General features: G+C 47.6%; 1 protein-coding gene across 1 annotated transcript in view; it reads right to left on the bottom strand.

Moving 5' to 3' along the window:
• Positions 1-15,522, bottom strand: part of ARHGEF2 (Rho/Rac guanine nucleotide exchange factor 2) — a 57,641-nt gene extending 42,119 nt beyond the window's left edge. Inside the window, exons 1-2 of the mRNA XM_010368095.2 lie at positions 15,250-15,522; positions 13,333-13,450 (exon numbers count right to left, since the gene is read on the bottom strand). Coding sequence (XP_010366397.2) covers positions 13,333-13,450; positions 15,250-15,506 — 375 coding nt within the window. The 5' untranslated portion in view covers positions 15,507-15,522. The remainder of the gene's footprint in view (positions 1-13,332; positions 13,451-15,249) is intronic.
• Positions 15,523-17,935: the final 2,413 nt, after the last annotated feature.

The raw sequence follows: 17,935 nt of genomic DNA, 5'->3' as shown, positions 1-17,935 counted from the left end.
GGCTTATGCCTGTATTCCCAGCACTTTGGGAGGCTGAAGTGGGTGGATCATTTCAGGTCAGGAGTTTGAGACTAGCCTGGCCAACATGGTGAGACCCCGCCTCTACTAAAAAAACAAAAATTAGCCAGCCGTGGTGGCGGGCGCCTGTAGTCCCAGTTACTCGAGAGGCTGAGGCAGGAGAATCGCTTGAATCTGGGAGGCAGAGGTTGCAGTGAGCCAAGATCGTGCCACTGCACTCCAGCCTGGGTGACAAAGCAATACTCCATCTCGGAAACAAACAAAAAACAGCAAATAAGCCAGAAGTCCCTCCTCAGTGGACCAAAGAATCAGTAGTATACTTACGCATTGAAATACTATTCAACAATAAAAATGAGCAAATCACAGCTCACATAACAATAAGGACGAATCCCACAGACATGCTGAATGAAAGAACCAAGACACAAAGATGTATATACTGGTATGATTATATGCATACGAAGTTTAACACAGGTAAAACTAATTGACATTGTTTAGCGATGCCTACATAGATGGTAAGCCTATAAAGAAAATAGAGCCAGGAGCTGTGGCTTATGCCTGTAACCCCAGCACTTTGGGAGGCCGTGGCGGGTGGATCACTTGAGCTCAGGAGTTCCAGACCAGCCTGAGCAACATGGTGAAACCCTGTCTCTACCAAAAATACAAAACTTAGCCAGGCATGTTGCCTTGCGCCTGTAATCCCAGCTACTCAGGAGGCTGAGGCAGGTGGATCGCTTGAATCCGGGAGGGGGCGGTCGCAGAGATCGTGCCACTGGACTCCAGCCTGGGTGACAGAGTGACACCATCATGTCACCTGGGTCTCAGAAAAAAAAGAAGGCTGGGTGCGGTGGCTCACACTTGGAATCCCAGCGCGTTGGGAGGCTGAGGTGGGCGGATCACGAGGTCAGGAGATTGAGACCATCCTGGCTAACACGGTGAAACCCCGTCTCTACTAAAAACACAAAAAAATTAGCTGGGCATGGTGGCGGGTGCATGTAGTCCCAGCTACTCCGGAGGCTGAGGCAGGAGAATGGCATGAACCTGGGAGACGGAGCTTGCAGCGAGCCAAGATGGCGCCACTGCACTCTAGCCTGCGCAGACAGAGCGAGACTCCGTCTCAAAAAAAAAAAAAAGAAAAAAGAAAATGGATCTCAAAAGTCAAGAATGCGGTCATCTCTGCCAGAGAGAGGGCTATGAATAAGAACCCTGAGAGCTTCTCAGCTATGATAATCTCTTTTTTTTCTTTTTTTGAGACAGAGTCTCGCTCTGTTGCCCAGGCTGGAGTGCAGTGGCATGATATTGGCTCACTGGAAGCTCCGTCTCCCGGGTTCATGCCATTCTCCTGCATCAGCCTCCCAAGTAGCTGGGACTACAGGCGCCCACCATCACGCCCGGCTAATTTCTTTCTTTTTTTTTTTTTTTTTTGAGACGGAGTCTTGCTCTGCCGCCCAGGCTGGAGTGCAGTGGCCAGCTCTCAGCTCACTGCAAGCTCCGCCTCCCGGGTTTACGCCATTCTCCTGCCTCAGCCTCCGGAGTAGCTGGGACTACAGGCGCCCGCCTCGTCGCCTGGCTAGTTTTTTGTATTTTTTTAGTAGAGACGGGGTTTCACCGTATTAGCCAGGATGGTCTCGATCTCCTGACCTCGTGATCCGCCCGTCTCGGCCTCCCAAAGTGCTGGGATTACAGGCTTGAGCCACCGCGCCCGGCCTGTATTTTTAATAGAGACGAGGTTTCACAGTGTTAGCCGGGATTGTTTCAATCTCCTGACCTTGTGATCCGCCCATCTCGGCCTCCCAAAGTGCTGGATTACACAGTACAGGCGTGAGCCACCGCGCCCAACTTTTTTTTTTTTTTTTTTTTTTTTTTTAGGTAGAGTTTCTCTCTTGTTGCCCAGGCTGGAGTGCAATGGCGCGATGTCAGCTCACCGCAAACTCCGCCACCTGGGTTCAAGCAATTCTCCTGCCTCAGCCTCCCGAGTAGCTGGGATTACAGGCGTATGCCACCACGCCTGGCTAATTTTGTATTTTTAGTAGAGACAGGGTTTCTCCATGTTGGTCAGGCTGGTCTCGAACTCAGGTGATCTGCCAGCCTCAGCCTCCTAAAGTGCTGGGATTACAGGCATAAGCCACCCGCCCGGCCTATTTTTTTTTTTTTTTTTTAGTCTGGGGTGGTTATATGGGTGTTTGCTTTCTAATTTATTACACTGTAAATATATGTTTTACATATTTTTCTGTATATGTGCATTTCAAAAAAATCTTAAAAGTTTAAAAAAATACAGATTAGGCCGGGCACGGTGGCTCAAGCCTGTAATCCCAGCACTTTGGGAGGCCGAGACGGGCGGATCACGAGGTCAGGAGATCGAGACCATCCTGGCTAACATGGTGAAACCCCGTCTCTACTAAAAATACAAAAAAAAAAAAAAAACTAGCCGGGCGACGTGGCGGGCGCCTGTGGTCCCAGCTATTCGGGAGGCTGAGGCAGGAGAATGGCGTGAACCCGGGAGGCGGAGCTTGCAGTGAGCTGAGATCCAGCCACTGCACTCCAGCCTGGGTGGCAGAGCGAGACTCCGTCTCAAAAAAAAAAAAAAAAAAAAAAATACAGATTTATAAATTTTAAAACACCATTCTAAATAAATGTATTGGCAAAGAAATAATAATGAAAATTTAAAGATGTTTTGTAACTGAACAATAATGAAAATACAGAACAAAACCTGTGGGAGAAGGCCAAAGTGGTATTTCAAGGGCAAGTTGTAGCCTCAGAATGCTTATTTTTGAAAAATTTTTAATGCTGGAGGATTGAGCTATTCTAACTTAAAAAGTCAGATAAAGAACAGGACAACCTCATAGAAAACAGAGGCGAGCACGGTGGCTCTCTCCTGTAATCCCAGCACTTTGGGAGGCTGAGGTGAACTGATCACGAGGTGAGGACATACAGACCATCATGGCTAACACGGTGAAACCCCGTCTCTCCTAAAAATACAAAAAATTAGCCAGACATGGTGGCACACGCCTGTAGTCCCAGCTATTCTACTTGGGAGGTTGAGGCAGGAGAATTGTTTGAACCTGGGAGGCAGAGATTGCAGCGAGCCAAGTTTGCACCACTACACTCCAGCCTGGGCAACAGAGTAAGACTCCAGGTCTCAAAAAAGAAAAAAGAAAAAGAAAAGAAAACAGATGGAAGCGGCCGGGCACAATGGCTCATGCCTGTAATCCCAGTGCTCTGGGAAGCTGAGGCAGGTGGATCACCTGAGGTCAGGAGTTCGAGACCAGCCTGGCCAACATAATGAAACCCCATCTCTACTAAAAATACAAAAAATTAGCTGGGCGTGGTGGTAGATGCCTGTAATTCCAGCTCTCTGGAGGCTGAGGCAGGAGAATCTCTTGAACCAGGAAGGCGGAGGTTGCAACGAGCCAAGATCGCGCCATTGCACCCAGCCTGGGCAACAAGAGCAAAACTCTGTCTCAAAAAAAAAAAAGAAGGAGGGCCGGGCGCGGTGGCTCAAGCCTGTAATCCCAGCACTTTGGGAGGCCGAGACGGGCGGATCACGAGGTCAGGAGATCGAGACCATCCTGGCTAACACCGTGAAACCCCGTCTCTACTAAAAAATACAAAAAACTAGCCGGGCAAGGTGGTAGGCGCCTGTAGTCCCAGCTACTCGGGAGGCTGAGGCAGGAGAATGGCGTAAACCCAGGAGGCGGAGCTTGCAGTGAGCTGAGATCCGGCCACTGCACTCCAGCCTGGGCAGCAGAGCGAGACTCCGTCTCAAAAAAAAAAAAAGAAGGAAACATATAATAAAGATAAATGCCGAAATGAAATGGTAAGGCCAGGCACAGTGGCTCACGCCTGTAATCCTAGCACTCTTGTGGATTACCTGAGGTTGGCAGTTCGAGACCAGCCTGGTCAACATGGTGAAGCCCCATCTCTACTAAAAATACAAAAATTAGCCGGGTGTGGTGGTGGGCGCCTATAATCCCAGCTACTCAGGAGACTGAGGCAGGAGAATCACTTGAACCCGGGAGGTGGAGGTTGTAGTGAGCCGAGATTACACCATTGCACTCCAGCTAGGTGACAAAGCAAAACTTCGTCTCAAAAAATAAATAAATAAATAAATAATAAATAGTAGACAAAGATAAATTAGAGAGGATCAATAAAGCCAAGAGTTGTTTTCTAGGATCAAGCAAATGAAATAGGCAAACCTCTGATAGGAATGATAAAGAAAACAAGAGAAAGCACAAATAAAATTAGAATGAAAAAACAGACCTGACTATAGAAAGAGCAGTGATTGTAAAGATAAGAGAATACTGCCTATGGCCAGGCACGGTGGCTCATGCCTGTAATCCCAGCACTTTGGGAGGCTGATGTGGGCGGATCTCTTGAGGTCAAGAGTTCGAGACCAGCCTGGCCAACATGGCAAACTGTCTCTACAAAAAATACAAAAATAGCTGGGCGTGGTGGCGCACACCTGTAATCTCAGCTACTCAGGAGGCTGAGGCGCAAGAATCACTTGAACCTGGGAGATGGAGGTTGCAGTGAGGAGAAATCGCATGGCTGGGTGTGATGGCTCATGCCTATAATCCCAGCACTTTGGGAGTCCGAGGCAGGCAGATCACCTGAGGTCAGGAGTTCGAGACCAGCCTGGCCAACATGGTGAAATCCTGTCCCTACCAAAAATACAAAAATTAGCTGGGCGTGGTGGTGTGTGCCTGTAACCCCTGCTACTCACGCTGAGGCAGGAGAATCGCTTGAACCTGGGGGACAGAGGTTGCAGTGAGCCGAGATCTCCAGCCTGGGTGACAAGAGCGAAACTCCATCTCAAAAAAAAAAAGAAAAAAAGAAAAGATATCACACCACTGCACTCCAGCCTGGGTGACAGAGCAAGACTCCATCTCAAAAATAAAAAAAAAAAAAAAAGAGTACTACCTACAACTTCATGCCAAAATGCAAATGAAGTAGACAAATTTCTACTCCCCAAAATAAAACTTACCAAAACGGAATCAAGAAGAAATAGAAACTCTGAATGGTCCTATTAAAGAAATGAAATCAGTAATTAATCTTCCTAAAAACAAAACAAAAACACCAGGTCAAAACAGTTTTAGAGACAAGGGACAGATCTTTCAAGGAACAGATCACTGAAATCTTACATAAACTCTTCCAAAGAATAGAACAACTGAAATAAAAACTCTAACTTGGCTGGGCACGGTGGCTCATGCTTGTAATCCCAGCACCCTTTGGGAGGCCGAGGCGGGTGGATCACCTGAGGTCAGGAGTTCGAGACCAGCCTCAACATGGAGAAACCCCATCTTTACTAAAAATACAAAATTAGCCAGGCGTGGTGCTGCATGCCTGTAATTCCAGCTACTCAGGAAGCTGAGGCAGGAGAATTGCTTGAACCTGGGAGGCGGAGGTTGCAGTGAGGTGAGATCGCGCCATTGCACTCTAGCCTGGGCAACGAGAGCGAAACTCCATCTCAGAAAAAAAAAAAAAAAGAAACTCTTTAACTCTTTCTATAAGGTAAATACAACCTTGATTCCAAAACTACATACAGACAGTATGACAAAGATAAATTATAGGCTGATCTCTCTTATGCATATAAGTACAAAAATCTTACACAAAATATTAGGAAAGTATAGCTGCTTTTATTTATTATTATTACTTTTTTTGAGACAGAGTCTTATCTGCTGCCCAGGCTGGAGCACAGTGGCATGATCTCTGCTCACTGCAACCTCTGCCTCCTGGGTTCGAACGATTCTCATGCTTCAGCCTCCCGAGTAGCTGGGATTACAGGAGTGAGCCACCACACCTGGCCAGTGTAGTAGATTTTAAATGGCCACAAATTATTTGCAGTTCCTCCCATTAAGAAGGAGCCTGTCTCTTCACTCTGAATCTGGGCTGGCCTGTGACTTACTAGGATGACTAGAGTGTCACAGAAGTGCCATCATGTGATTTTTGAGCCTAAGCTTCATGAAACCTTAAAGCATCCACTCTCGCCCACTTGGAATGCTATTTTCATCTGAACAAGCCTAAGATGGCATTCTGGAGAGGCCGTGTGGATGAGAAGCAAGGTACTGCAACTGGTAGGCTGCCAGCTGAAATGATAAGGAAGGCCATCCTTGATCATCAGCTCTATTGAGGTCACCAGACAATGGCAGCCACCTAAATGAGTCCAGGTGAGACCAGCCCAAATTGCCCACCCAAAGAATTGTGTGTTTAAAAAAAAAAAAATTGTCATTTTAAGCTGCTAAGTTTAGGGTTGGTTTGTTACACAGCAATAAATAATTGATACAAATAAAATCCAGAAGTATGTAAAAACATAAAATGTGTCATGACAAAGTTGGATTTATCCTAAGAATACAAAGGTGGTTTAATGTGAGAAAAATCCTTAAATGTAATTTACCTCAATAATATATTAAATGAGAAGGGGCGTGGTGGCTCATGTCTGTAATTGCAGCACTTTGGGAGGCTGAGGTGAGGCTGAGGTAGGGGATCACTTGAGCTCAGGAGTTTGAGACCATCCTAAGCAACATGGTGAAACCCTGTCTCTATCAAAAATACAAAAAATTAGCTGGGTGTGGTGGCACATGCCTGTGGTCCCAGTTACTCAGGAGGCTGAGGTGGGAGGATAGTTTGAACCCAGGTGGCAGAGGTTGCAGTGAGCCAAGATTGCACCACTGCACTCCAGCCTGGGTGACAGTGAGACCCCCATCTCAAAAATAATTAATAATAATATTAATATATTTAAAGAGAAAAAATACATAATCATTTTTGTAAATGCAGAAAAGCATAGGATTAAAATCCAATGCCCACTAATTCTAAAACCAAAGGCGTGGCAATTAGAAATAGAATCCTCCTGGCCGGGCGCGGTGGCTCAAGCCTGTAATCCCAGCACTTTGGGAGGCCGAGGCGGGTGGATCACGAGGTCAGGAGATCGAGACCCTCCTGGCTAACACGGCGAAACCCTGTCTCTACTAAAAATACAAAAAACTAGCCGGGCGCGGTGGCGGGCGCCTGTAGTCTCAGCTACTCGGAGGCTAAGGCGGGAGAATGGCGGGAACCCGGGAGGCGGAGCTTGCAGTGAGCCGAGATCTTGCCACTGCACTCCAGCCTGGGCGACACAGCGATACTCCGCTCTCAAAAAAAAAAAAAAAAAAAGAAATAGAATCCTCCTTAACCTGATAAAGAGTATCTTTTAAAACCTGCAACCAAAAATCAACCTCAATAGTGAAACACAAGATATACTCCCTCTAAAATCAGAAACAATACTTTTTATGGCATAGTTTTTAAGAAAAATAAAATAAAATCCAGAAATAAGACAAGGATGTCCATTATCACCATTTCTGTTCAGCACAGCACTAGAGTCCTATTTTGATGGATTAATGCTGGAAGAGAGGAGAAACACTAAATAATAAATAAATAAAAATAGAGTTCTAGTCAGCACAGGAGTGCAAGAAAAAGCAATGAAAGGAGTGGATATAGGAAAAGAAAAAAACAAAGCTCATTTAAAGGTGACATAGGCTGGGTGGGGTGGTTCACACTTGTAATCCCAGCAGGTTAGGAGGTTAAGGTGGGAGGATCACTTGAGCACAGGAATTTGAGATCAGCCTGAGTAACATAGTGAGACCCCTGTCTCTACAAAAAAAAAAAAAAGAAATAATTAGCTGGGTGTGGTGGTACACACCTGTAGTCTCAGCTGCTGGGGTGACTGAGGAGGATCACTTGAGCCTGGGAGGTGGAGGTTGCAGTGAGCCACGATCATACCACTGCACTCCAGCCTGGGTGATAGAGCAAGACTGTCTCAAAAAAAAAAAAAAAAAAAAGTAAAGATGACATAATCGTATACTTAGAAAAGCCAAAAAAAAAAAAAAAAAAAAGGATAAATGGTTTTAATTTAAAACAAGAGTTTAGCAAGATAAATTACTATAAGATTATTGTATAAGGAATAATTTTTTTTCCTTTTGAGACAGAGTCTCACTCTGTTGCCCAGGCTGGAGTGCAGTGGCTCAGTCTCGGCTCACTGCAACCTCTGCTTCCTGGGTTCAAGAGATTCTCTGCCTCAGCCTCCTGAGCAACTGGGATTACAGGCGCACACCATCACGCCTGGCTAATTATGTATTTTTGTAGAGACAGGGTTTCACATTGTTGACCAAACTGGTCTCGAACTCCTGATCTCAGGTGATCCTCCTGCCTCGGCCTCCCAAAGAGCTGGGATTATAGGTGTGAGCCACTGCACCTGGCCATGTATGAGGAATAATTTAATTCCATTTCTATAAACCAAAAATAATTATAAAATGTAATAAGAATGTATTGGTTGGGCGCGGTGGCTCACACCTCTAATCCCAGCACTTTGGGAGGTGGAGGTGGGTGGATCACAAGGTCAGGAGATCAAGACCATCCTGACTAACACGGTGAAACCCCGTCTCTACTAAAAATACAAAAAATTAGCCAGGCATGGTGGTGAGCAGCTGTAGTACCAGCTACTCAGGAGGCTGAGGCAGGAGAATGGCATGAACCCGGGAGGCGGAGCTTGTAGTGAGCCTAGATTGTGCCAGTGCACTCTAGATTGGGTGACAGAGCAAGAGTCCGTCTCAAAAAAAAGAAAAAATAGAAAGTATTTTTAATAGTAACAAAAACTACAAGTTACCTAGAAATAAATCTAATAAAGATTGACAAGGCCTGCGTGAAGAAAAAAAAAATTTTTTTTGAGACAGAGTTTTGTTCTTGTCTAGGCTGGAGTGCAATGGTGCGATTTTGGCTCACAGCAACCTCCGCCTCCTGGGTTCAAGCAATTCTCCTGCCTCAGCCTCTTGAGTAGCTGGGATTACAGGCGCCCGCCACCACACCTGGCTAATTCTGTGTTTTTTTAGTAGAGACGGGGTTTCTCCATGTTGGTCAGGCTGGTCTAGAACTCCTGACCTCAGGTGATCCACCCACCTCGGCCTCCCAAAGTGCTGGGATTACAGGCATGAGCCACTGCGCCCAGCCCATGAAGAAAACACTTTATTAAAAAACATTTTTGGCTGGGTGCAGTGGCTCACGCCTGTAATCCCAGCACTTTGGGAGGCCGAGGCGGATGGATCACAAGGTCAGGAGATGGAGACCATCCTGGCCAACATGGTGAAACCCCGTCTCTACTGAAAATACAAAAAATTAGCTGGGCATGGTGGCACATGCCTGTAGTCCCAGCTACTCAGGAGGCTGAGGCAGGAGAATCGCTTGAACCTGGGAGGCGGAGGTTGCAGTGAGCCAAGATAACACCACTGCACTCCAGCCTAGGCAACAGAGCGAGACTCCGTCTCAAAAAAAAAAAAAATTTTTTTTTTCACTAGGTAAGGGTAGAGAAATATTTTTTTAAAGACATTTTTTATAGAAAGCCTAGGTAAATAGCTATATTATTTTTCATGGATAAACTCAATATTGGAAATAAGTCAATTCATCCTATATTAAACTTTGTTTTGTTTTTGTTTTGTTTTGTTTTGAGATGGAGTCTTGCTCTTGTTGCCCAGGCTGGAGTGCAATGGCGCAGTCTTGGCTCACTGCAACTTCTGCCTCCTGGGTTCAAGCTATTCTGCTTCAGCCTCCCAAGTAGCTGGGACTGCAGGTGCCCACTACCATGCCTGGTTAATTTTGTATTTTTAGTAGAGATGGGGTTTCACCATGTTGTTCAGGCTGGTCTCAAATTCCTGACCTCAGGTGATCCACCCACCTCGGCCTCCCAAAGTGCTGGGATTACAGGCGTGAGCCACCGCACCCGGCCCATCCTACATTAATCTTTGAATTCAGTACAATCTCAATCAAAATCCAGCAGGAATTTTTGTTTTTTAGAAATTGATAAGGTGATTCTAAATGTCACACAGAAATGCAAAGGACCTAGAATCGCCTGCCACTGCACTCCAGCCTAGGCAACAGAGCAAACTCTATCTCTAAAACATAAATAAAAAATAAAATTAAAATATTCCTGAAGAGAATAATAACATTAGAAGACTTATACCACTAGATTTTAAAGACTTACAGGCCGGGCATGGTGGCTCATGCCTGTACTCCTAGCACTTTGGGAGGCCGAGGCAGGTGGATCACCTGAGGCCAGGAGTTCAAGACCAGCCTGGGCCACGTGGTGAAACACTGTCACTACAAAAATACAAAAAAAATGAGCCAGACCCAGCGGAACGTGCCTATAATCCCAGCTACTTGGGAGGCTGAGGCACGAGAATCACTTGAACCCAGGAGGCAGAGGCTGCAGTGAGCTGAGATTGTACCACTGTACTCCAGCCTGGGCAAGAGTGAGACTCCGTCTCAAAATAAATAAATAAATAAGTGATACTGGAGCAACTTGATATTCATATGGGAAAATAAAAACAAAAAACAAACAAACAAAAAATCTTGGCTGGGCACAGTGGCTGACACCTGTAATCCCAGCACTTTGGGAGGCCAAGATGGGCAGATTACTTGATGCCAGGAGTTCGAGACCAGCCTGGGCAACATAGGAAACCCTATCTCTACAAAAATACAAAAATTTGGCCAGGCGTGGTGGTGTGTGTCTGTAGTCCCAGCTACTCAGTTGGCTGAGGAGTGAGGATTACTTGAGCCTGAGAGGTGGAGGTTGCAGTGAGCCATGATTGCTCCACTGCACTCCAGCCTGGATGACAAGACTCTGAAAGAAAAATGAAAGGAACATCTAAAGTTTTAAAAGTGTAAGCACGGGCAGGGCGCGGTGGCTCAAGCCTGTAATCCCAGCACTTTGGGAGGCCGAGATGGCTGGATCACGAGGTCAGGAGATCGAGACCATCCTGGCTGACATGGTGAAACCCAGTCTCTACTAAAAAATACAAAAAACTAGCCGGGCGTGGTGGCGGGCGCCTGTAGTCCCAGCTACTCTGGAGGCTGAGGCAGGAGAATGGTGTAAACCCGGGAGGCAGAGCTTGCAGTGAGCTGAGATCCGGCCACTGCACTCCAGCCTGGGTGACAGAGCGAGACTCCGTCTCAAAAAAAAAAAACAAAAAACATCATTCCAGAGGAAAACTTCAAGGAAAAAAACAAATCATTCAGGAAAAATTAAAACTCATAAAAGGACTACTAGAATCTTCAGAAAATAAGTATCAAAATAAGTATGTTATAATTGAAATAAGTATGTTATAATCCTAGGAAGGTAAGCATGATTAACAGATTAACAACTATCAGACAGGCACGGTGGCTCATGCCTGTAATCCTAGCACTTTGGGAGGCAGAGGCAGGAGAATGGTGTAAACCTGGGAGGCGGAGCTTGCAGTGAGCTGAGATCCGGCCACTGCACTCCAACCTGGGCGACAGAGCGAGACTCCGTCTCAAAAAAAAAAAAAAAAAGTGTAAGCACGCTACTGGCCAAACAAAATGAATATTGGAGCTAGACTTGGTTCAGTCTGTAACCCCTTGTCTAGCTTAATAAGTCTCAAGCTTTTGGTTTGTGGACATTAGTGTAGTACTTATTCACACTGGCTACTGCAGGAAGAAATTAAAACAAAACCCCCAAACATATAGACAAAGAGAATATTAAGGAGAATGTGTAAGGATTAGGTGAAGAGTGCTGAGGCAGTAGAGAAGGAAGGCATAAGAAGGAAGAAAACACTAGGGAAAAGGGGGAAGGAAGAAAACATAATACCAAGAAGTGGGGAAGAGAAGAGTAAGGTGGAAGAGAGGGAAATTTACAATGGAATAAAGGGGAGAAAAGGAAAAAACATTTATTGAGCTCATCTTATGTGCCAGCCTCTGTGCTGAGTACTTTAACACCTTTTGTTCATTTAATAATCACATCTTTAAAAGATAATTTATTATCCTGATTTTCAGAAAGATGAAATAAATTGCTCAGTGGGTAAATAAATGAAGGATCTAGCAGTCAGTTCAACTCCAAAATCCTGTTCTTTCTACTATAGCACATTGAAATGGGGATCAGGGTAGACATGCAAAGATGCTGATGGAGAAAAGCGGTTGATGGGATCACTTGAGGTCAGGAGTTTGAGACCAGCATGGCCAACACGGTGAAACTCTGTGTCTACTAAAAATAGAAAAATTAGCCAGGCGTGGTAGCAGGCACCTATAATGCCAGCTACTCAGGAAGCTAAGGCAGAAGAATTGTTTGTACTTGGAAGGCAGAGATTGCAGTGAGCCGAGATCGTGCCACTGTACTCCAGCCTGGGCAACAAACCAAGACTCCATCTCAAAAAAAACAAAAACAAACAAAAAAAAAAGCGGGTGATTTTTGCTGCTTCCCTGACAGGCTATACACAGCTCCTTTCAGCCTCTCCCCAAAACCATAGGTGCCCAAACAATAAGGCCAGGGTTGGAACCCCTGGCCAGTTAGACGATGAGCTGGAGGGGAGGCAACCTTTAGCCAGCAGGCTTGAGACAATCGGTGTACTCAGGGTCTCCTGGCTAGCAGGCCCAGTGGGGTCTCCAAAGCCCTTCTGTATCCTCAGTGGTCCTTAAACCCTGAAGATCCCCCCAGTTGTGTTTACTTAAGCCAGAAGGCTGGGCAATGTCTATATCCTTTCTCCATCGATCATTCTATGATTATTTTGTTAGAGAATTATTATTGTTCAGAGTACCAGATCTTAGTTGCATTCCACAGATAATAAGTTCGGCTCCAGGCTGGGCATGGTGGCTGTGACACCTGTAATCCCAGCACTTTGAGAGGCCAAGGCGGGTGGATCACTTGAGGCCAGGGGTTTGAGACCAGCCTGGCCAACATGGTGAAAGCCCATCTTTACTAAAAATACAAAAATTAGCAGGGTGTGGTGGCGGGCACCTGTAATCCAAGCTGCTTGGCAGGCTGAGGCAGGAAAATCACTTGATCCTGGGAGGCAGAGGTGCAGTGAGCCAAGATCGTACCACTGCACTCCAGCCTGGGCAACAGAGTGAGCCCCTGTCTCAAAATAAATAAGTAAATAAATAAATAAGTTCAGTTCCAAATTGGGGAAATGTGGGGTCCACAGAAAGAAGTGGTTATCATTACTAGGGGAATAGGGCCCTTTTACTGAGAGAGGAACAGATAAACCCTCATCAACACAGAGGCACCAACACAGAAAGGAAAAAACAGAGAGTCTTAGAGAAAGAGACAGAGGCAGGGTACCCAGAGTCAGGGACAGAGCACACAGACCCAGGGAAGCAGACAGAGGCGCATAGAGGATAGATTCTGATTCGGTCAGATGGAGTCAGAGCAATGCCTGGACACAGAGAGACCCAGCAGCTGGCAGAACAGAGGAGACATGGAATAGAATGGTGGCTAGACAGGCAAGGGGCAGGAGAGGAGGAGCAAGGCAGGGGCCTTCATGGGGATCTGTCTGTCCATACCAGCCAGGAAGGGTAGCCACCCTGGTGCTGCAGTCCCAGAAAGGTGTCCAGTTCTTCTTGGTTCTGCAGGTAGGGGGCCTCCTCGGGGCCTGGGCATCCCGATGCTTGCAGTCTCCTCCTGAAACACACATTGCCACCACTACCGTCTGTATCTAGTGGCCAGTGACGGGCACCAGGGAGGAACACCGCCTCGCCTCAGCCCAGCCCTGTTGCTTGCCCCCAGCCCAGCCCTTCCTGTTGGCATAGGCACAACATAGACCCAAACTGGTCCCACTTTGGGGCTCTCTCTGCTTTGCCAGGGCTGCAGAGTTGGCTGTGGGCAAGAGTGGCCCCTGCTGGTCAAAGGGCAGTACTGCCTCCAGAAGAAAGCCAGGGTTCAGGGGAAGGCGAACAGCAAGAGCAAGCTGAATTCTCCCTCCTTGCCTGGTTGCTGATACCAACCTTTGCCCCTGCTCAGCCAAATAGTGCACTCAGGACTCCCTTCCCTCTCTAACCAAGGGGCAGAATTAATACCTGACTGTGAAAGGTGGGTGACACTTGAAAGACCCTGAGATACAGTTGGTGCTACATAGCGGGGCCCAGGCATTTGGGCATCTCTGCTTTCAGCCAGCTACCCTTAGGAAGGTGCCATGAGCCCTGCAGGCATTGCTTCTCATCTGAGTTCCCACCCAAGCCAGTTCAGGGACAAGGCCCAGGGTCCTCTCCCCTCATTCAAACCAGCCAGCCCTGCCCAGGAGCTAGGGAAGGTTGGTCCACTCACCAGAGCTAAAAGAACTTGTTCAAGGGGACCATTTTCAAAGCAGAAAGACAGTGCCCTTCCATGGCCAGCAGCCCCTACAATGTTCACTCACACTGAACTCTACATGCTGACCCCCGGACCTTCTCTTTCTGACTTCCTCTGACTTTGGGGAAGTGGTCAGGGGTTTTCCACGGGAGGGGGAAGAGATGATACTTTCTGCTCCAGTCCACCAAGTATATGCAGAAGTCTGAGCAAGAACAACTGATCTCACGTGGCAATGCAGGACCATGAGTTAATCTAAGACATCCTGGGTTGTCCTCAGCCTGCAACCAAAAGCCTGTCAGGGACCTGGCAATGGGGCAGGCCCAATGTCCCACCCTGTGACCACCTCTCTCAAGAAATCTCTGAAAGTTCACAGCTGGGTGTGGTGGCTCACCCCTGTAATCCCACCACTTTGGGAGGCCGAGGTGGGCGGATCACGAGGTCAAGTGATTGAGACCATCCTGGCCAACATGGTGAAACTCCGTCTCTAATAAAAATACAAAAATTAGCTGGGCATGGTGGCACGCACCTGTAGCCCCAGCTACTTAGGAGGCTGAGGCAGGAAAATTGCTTGAATCCGGGAGGCGGAGGTTGCAGTGAGCCGAGATCGTGCCACTGCACTCCAGCCTGCCAATAGAGTGAGACTCTATCTCAAAAAAAAAAAAAATCTCTGAAAGTTCTTTGGGCCTCTGTTTCCTTATCTGTAAAATGAGAAGATTGTGCCATATGCTCTCTGAGTTCCTTATGTGGTTCTATGACACCAGTATGTGGTTCTATGAAACCCACTGTAGGAGGCGGAAGCAAGACGATCCAGTGTCCTGATACTCACCCTGACTCCACACCTCCCACCCACTACTACCCTCAGTCTGCCCTGAGAGAAGGAGATAAGAGCCACTGGGGAGAGGCATATTTTGGAAGGCAGCATCCATCCTCCCCAAAGGCCCACCAATAGGATTGAGCTCTGGTTCTCCAGGGAAAGGACTGGGGGCCAGGTCTCCTCGACTCCTGTCGTTCTTCAGATGGTTGTCTCTTGAGGGAGATAACTAGAGAGTTACCTAGTTCTTTCTCACTTTCCCATTTTCTCCAAGGCCTAGGCCTGGAGGGAAGGAGGTACAGGAGGTTCCCTGGGGGCTTACCTACTCAGTGGGTCCTCGAGCTCCCTGCCAGGCCCCCAACTATGTCTTTTGAAGACGTCATAGTTGCGGCCATGGGCCCAGAAAGCCACCGACCTTCGGAGGGGTACAGCATGTGAGCCATTCCCCTCCTTTATTTCCCCCGCCTCTTCTTCCTCCAGTTGTTCTCTGGATTCAACAGCAGAAAGACAGCGGCGAGTGTGGCCTCGGGGCACCTGGGGTCCACCTGCGAGGAACACATCTGGGACGGCTCTGTTCATGGGAGATACACGCAGACCAGTCTGCATCAGCAAGAAAGAAAAGGGTGAGCAGGGTTCTAGAACCCTGGAACCTTGGAAATAGAAGTGTGTCACAGTCAGCTGGGCTTCGGAGTGCCTAGCCACCCCTCACTTTACTAAGACACAGAACTGGAGAATGTGTGGCTCAGGGTCACATTGTGAATTAGCTGCAGAGTCAAAGCTAGAACTTAGGTTTTCTGGATCCCAGTTCAGTGTCCTTTCTAGCACATAAAGAGATCCTCATTGTCTCATTCTTATTCCATTCACTGAGGATTTATATAGCAGAAATCCAAGCAAAGAGAAATCGATATTTTTCCTGTCCTCAAGGAATCAAGAGTCTACTGAGTGGGTGAGTGTGCATGTGTGTGCACAAGCAAAAGCACAAAACACAGATGATTCCATAACTGGCTCACATATGCCAAATGCCACAAGAGAAGTTTCAACAAAAGGCTTTGGGCTGTTAAATGAGTAAGTGCACATGACCAGGTGGGAGACTCAAAAAAGGCCAGGTGAGGTGGCTCACCCAGCACTTTGGGAGTCTGCGGCGGGTGGATCACTTGAGCCCAGCTGTTCTAGACCAGCCTGGGCAACATAACGAGACCCTATCTCCACAAGAAAACAAAATGCTAGCTGGGTGTGGTGGCATGTGCTTATAGTCCTAGGTACTTGGGAGGCTGAGGTGGGAGGATCACTTGAGCCCAGGAGTTCAAGGCTGCAGTGAGCTATGATCACGCCACTGCACTCCCGCTTGGGTGACACAATAAGACCTTGCTTGCTTTTGTTTTGTTTTTTGAGACAGAGTTTCGCTCTTGTTGCCCAAGCTGGAGTACAATGGTGCGATCTCGGCTCACTGCAACCTCTGCCTCCTGGGTTCAAGCGATTCTATTGCCTCAGCCTCCCGAGTAGCTGGTATTACAGGCATGCCCCACCATGCCTGGATAATTTGTATTTTCAGTAGAAACGGGGTTTCACCATATTAGCCAGGCTGGTCTCGAGCTCCCAACCTCAGGTGATCCGTCCACCTCAGCCTCCCAAAGTGCTGGGACTACAGGCATGAGCCACTGTGCCAGGCCTTGTTTTTTTTTTTTTTTTTTTTTTGAGACAGAGTGTTGCTCTGTCGCCCAGGCCTTAGTGCAGTGGCGCGATCTCAGCTCACTGCAAGCTCCGCCTCCTGGGTTCACGCCATTCTCCTGCCTCAGCCTCCTGAGTAGCTGGGACTACAGGCGCCCGCCACCATGCCCAGCTAATTTTTTGTATTTTTAGTAGAGAGGGGGTTTCACCATTTTAGCCAGGGTGGTCTCAATCTCCTGACCTCGTGATCCGCCCGCCTTGGCCTCCCAAAGTGCTGGGATTACAGGCGTGAGCCACTGCGCCCGGCCTGTTTTTGTTTTTAAAGGGGAGGAGGAAACAGAAGGAAGTAGATGGTCTTTGAGATGTGCCTGTAAGGGTAAAGTGGTTAGGATTTGGCCAGGGTAGAGGGAGAGGATTTTAGGCAGGTAAAGTAGCAGGGGGAGGCCGGGTGCAGTGGTTCACTCCTGTAATCCCAACACTTTGGGAGGCTGAGGTGGGTGGATCACGAGGTCAGGAGTTCAAGACCAGCCTGGCCAACATGGCGAAGTCCTGTCTCTACTAAAAATACAAAAGTTAGCTGGGCATGGTAGCCAGCACCTATAATCCCAACTACTTGGGAGGCTGAGGCAGGAGAATCACTTGAACCTGGGAGGCGGAGGTTGCAGTGAGCCAAGATCATGCCATTGCACTCCAGCCTGCATGACAACAGCAAGACTCCATCTCAAAAAAAAAAAAAAAAAAAAAAAAAGGTAGAAAAAAGTAGCAGGGGGAAAAGGTTCATGAGTGATAAAGTGTTGTGATTTCTCCTTCTTCTCCTTTTCCCTCTCCCTCTCCATCTCCCTCTCCTCCTCCTCCTCCTCCTTCTGATGGAGTTTCACTCTTATTGCCCAGGATAGAGTGCAATGGGGTGATCTTGGCTCCCTGCAACCTCTGCCTCCCGGGTTCAAGCGATTCTCCTGCCTTAGCCTCCTGAGTAGCTGGGAGTACAGGCATGCGCCACCAGGCCTGGCTAATTTTGTATTTTTTAAGTAGAGATGGGATTTCTCCATGTTGATCAGGCTGGTATCAAGCTTCCGACCTCAGGTGATCTGCCCGCCTCTGCCTCCCAAAGTGCTGGGATTATAGGTGTGAGCCACCATGCCCCGCATGATTTCTTCTTCTAAGAGTCTGGTCATATGGAGAGTGAAAGCCAGTCTGACCTCTCCCAATGGTGCAGAGAGAAGGGCTCCAAGCATCAGTCACAGAGCACATATTTCCTCTACTCTATCCCATATGGGCATTGTTCGCACTGCCCAACACTGCTGGTTGGCATCAGGGCTTGCCACAGTGTGTCTTAGACT

Source organism: Rhinopithecus roxellana, chromosome 8 (assembly GCF_007565055.1).
Source record: "Rhinopithecus roxellana isolate Shanxi Qingling chromosome 8, ASM756505v1, whole genome shotgun sequence".
Taxonomy (NCBI): domain Eukaryota; kingdom Metazoa; phylum Chordata; class Mammalia; order Primates; family Cercopithecidae; genus Rhinopithecus; species Rhinopithecus roxellana.
This window is presented reverse-complemented; position numbering and strand designations above follow the sequence as displayed.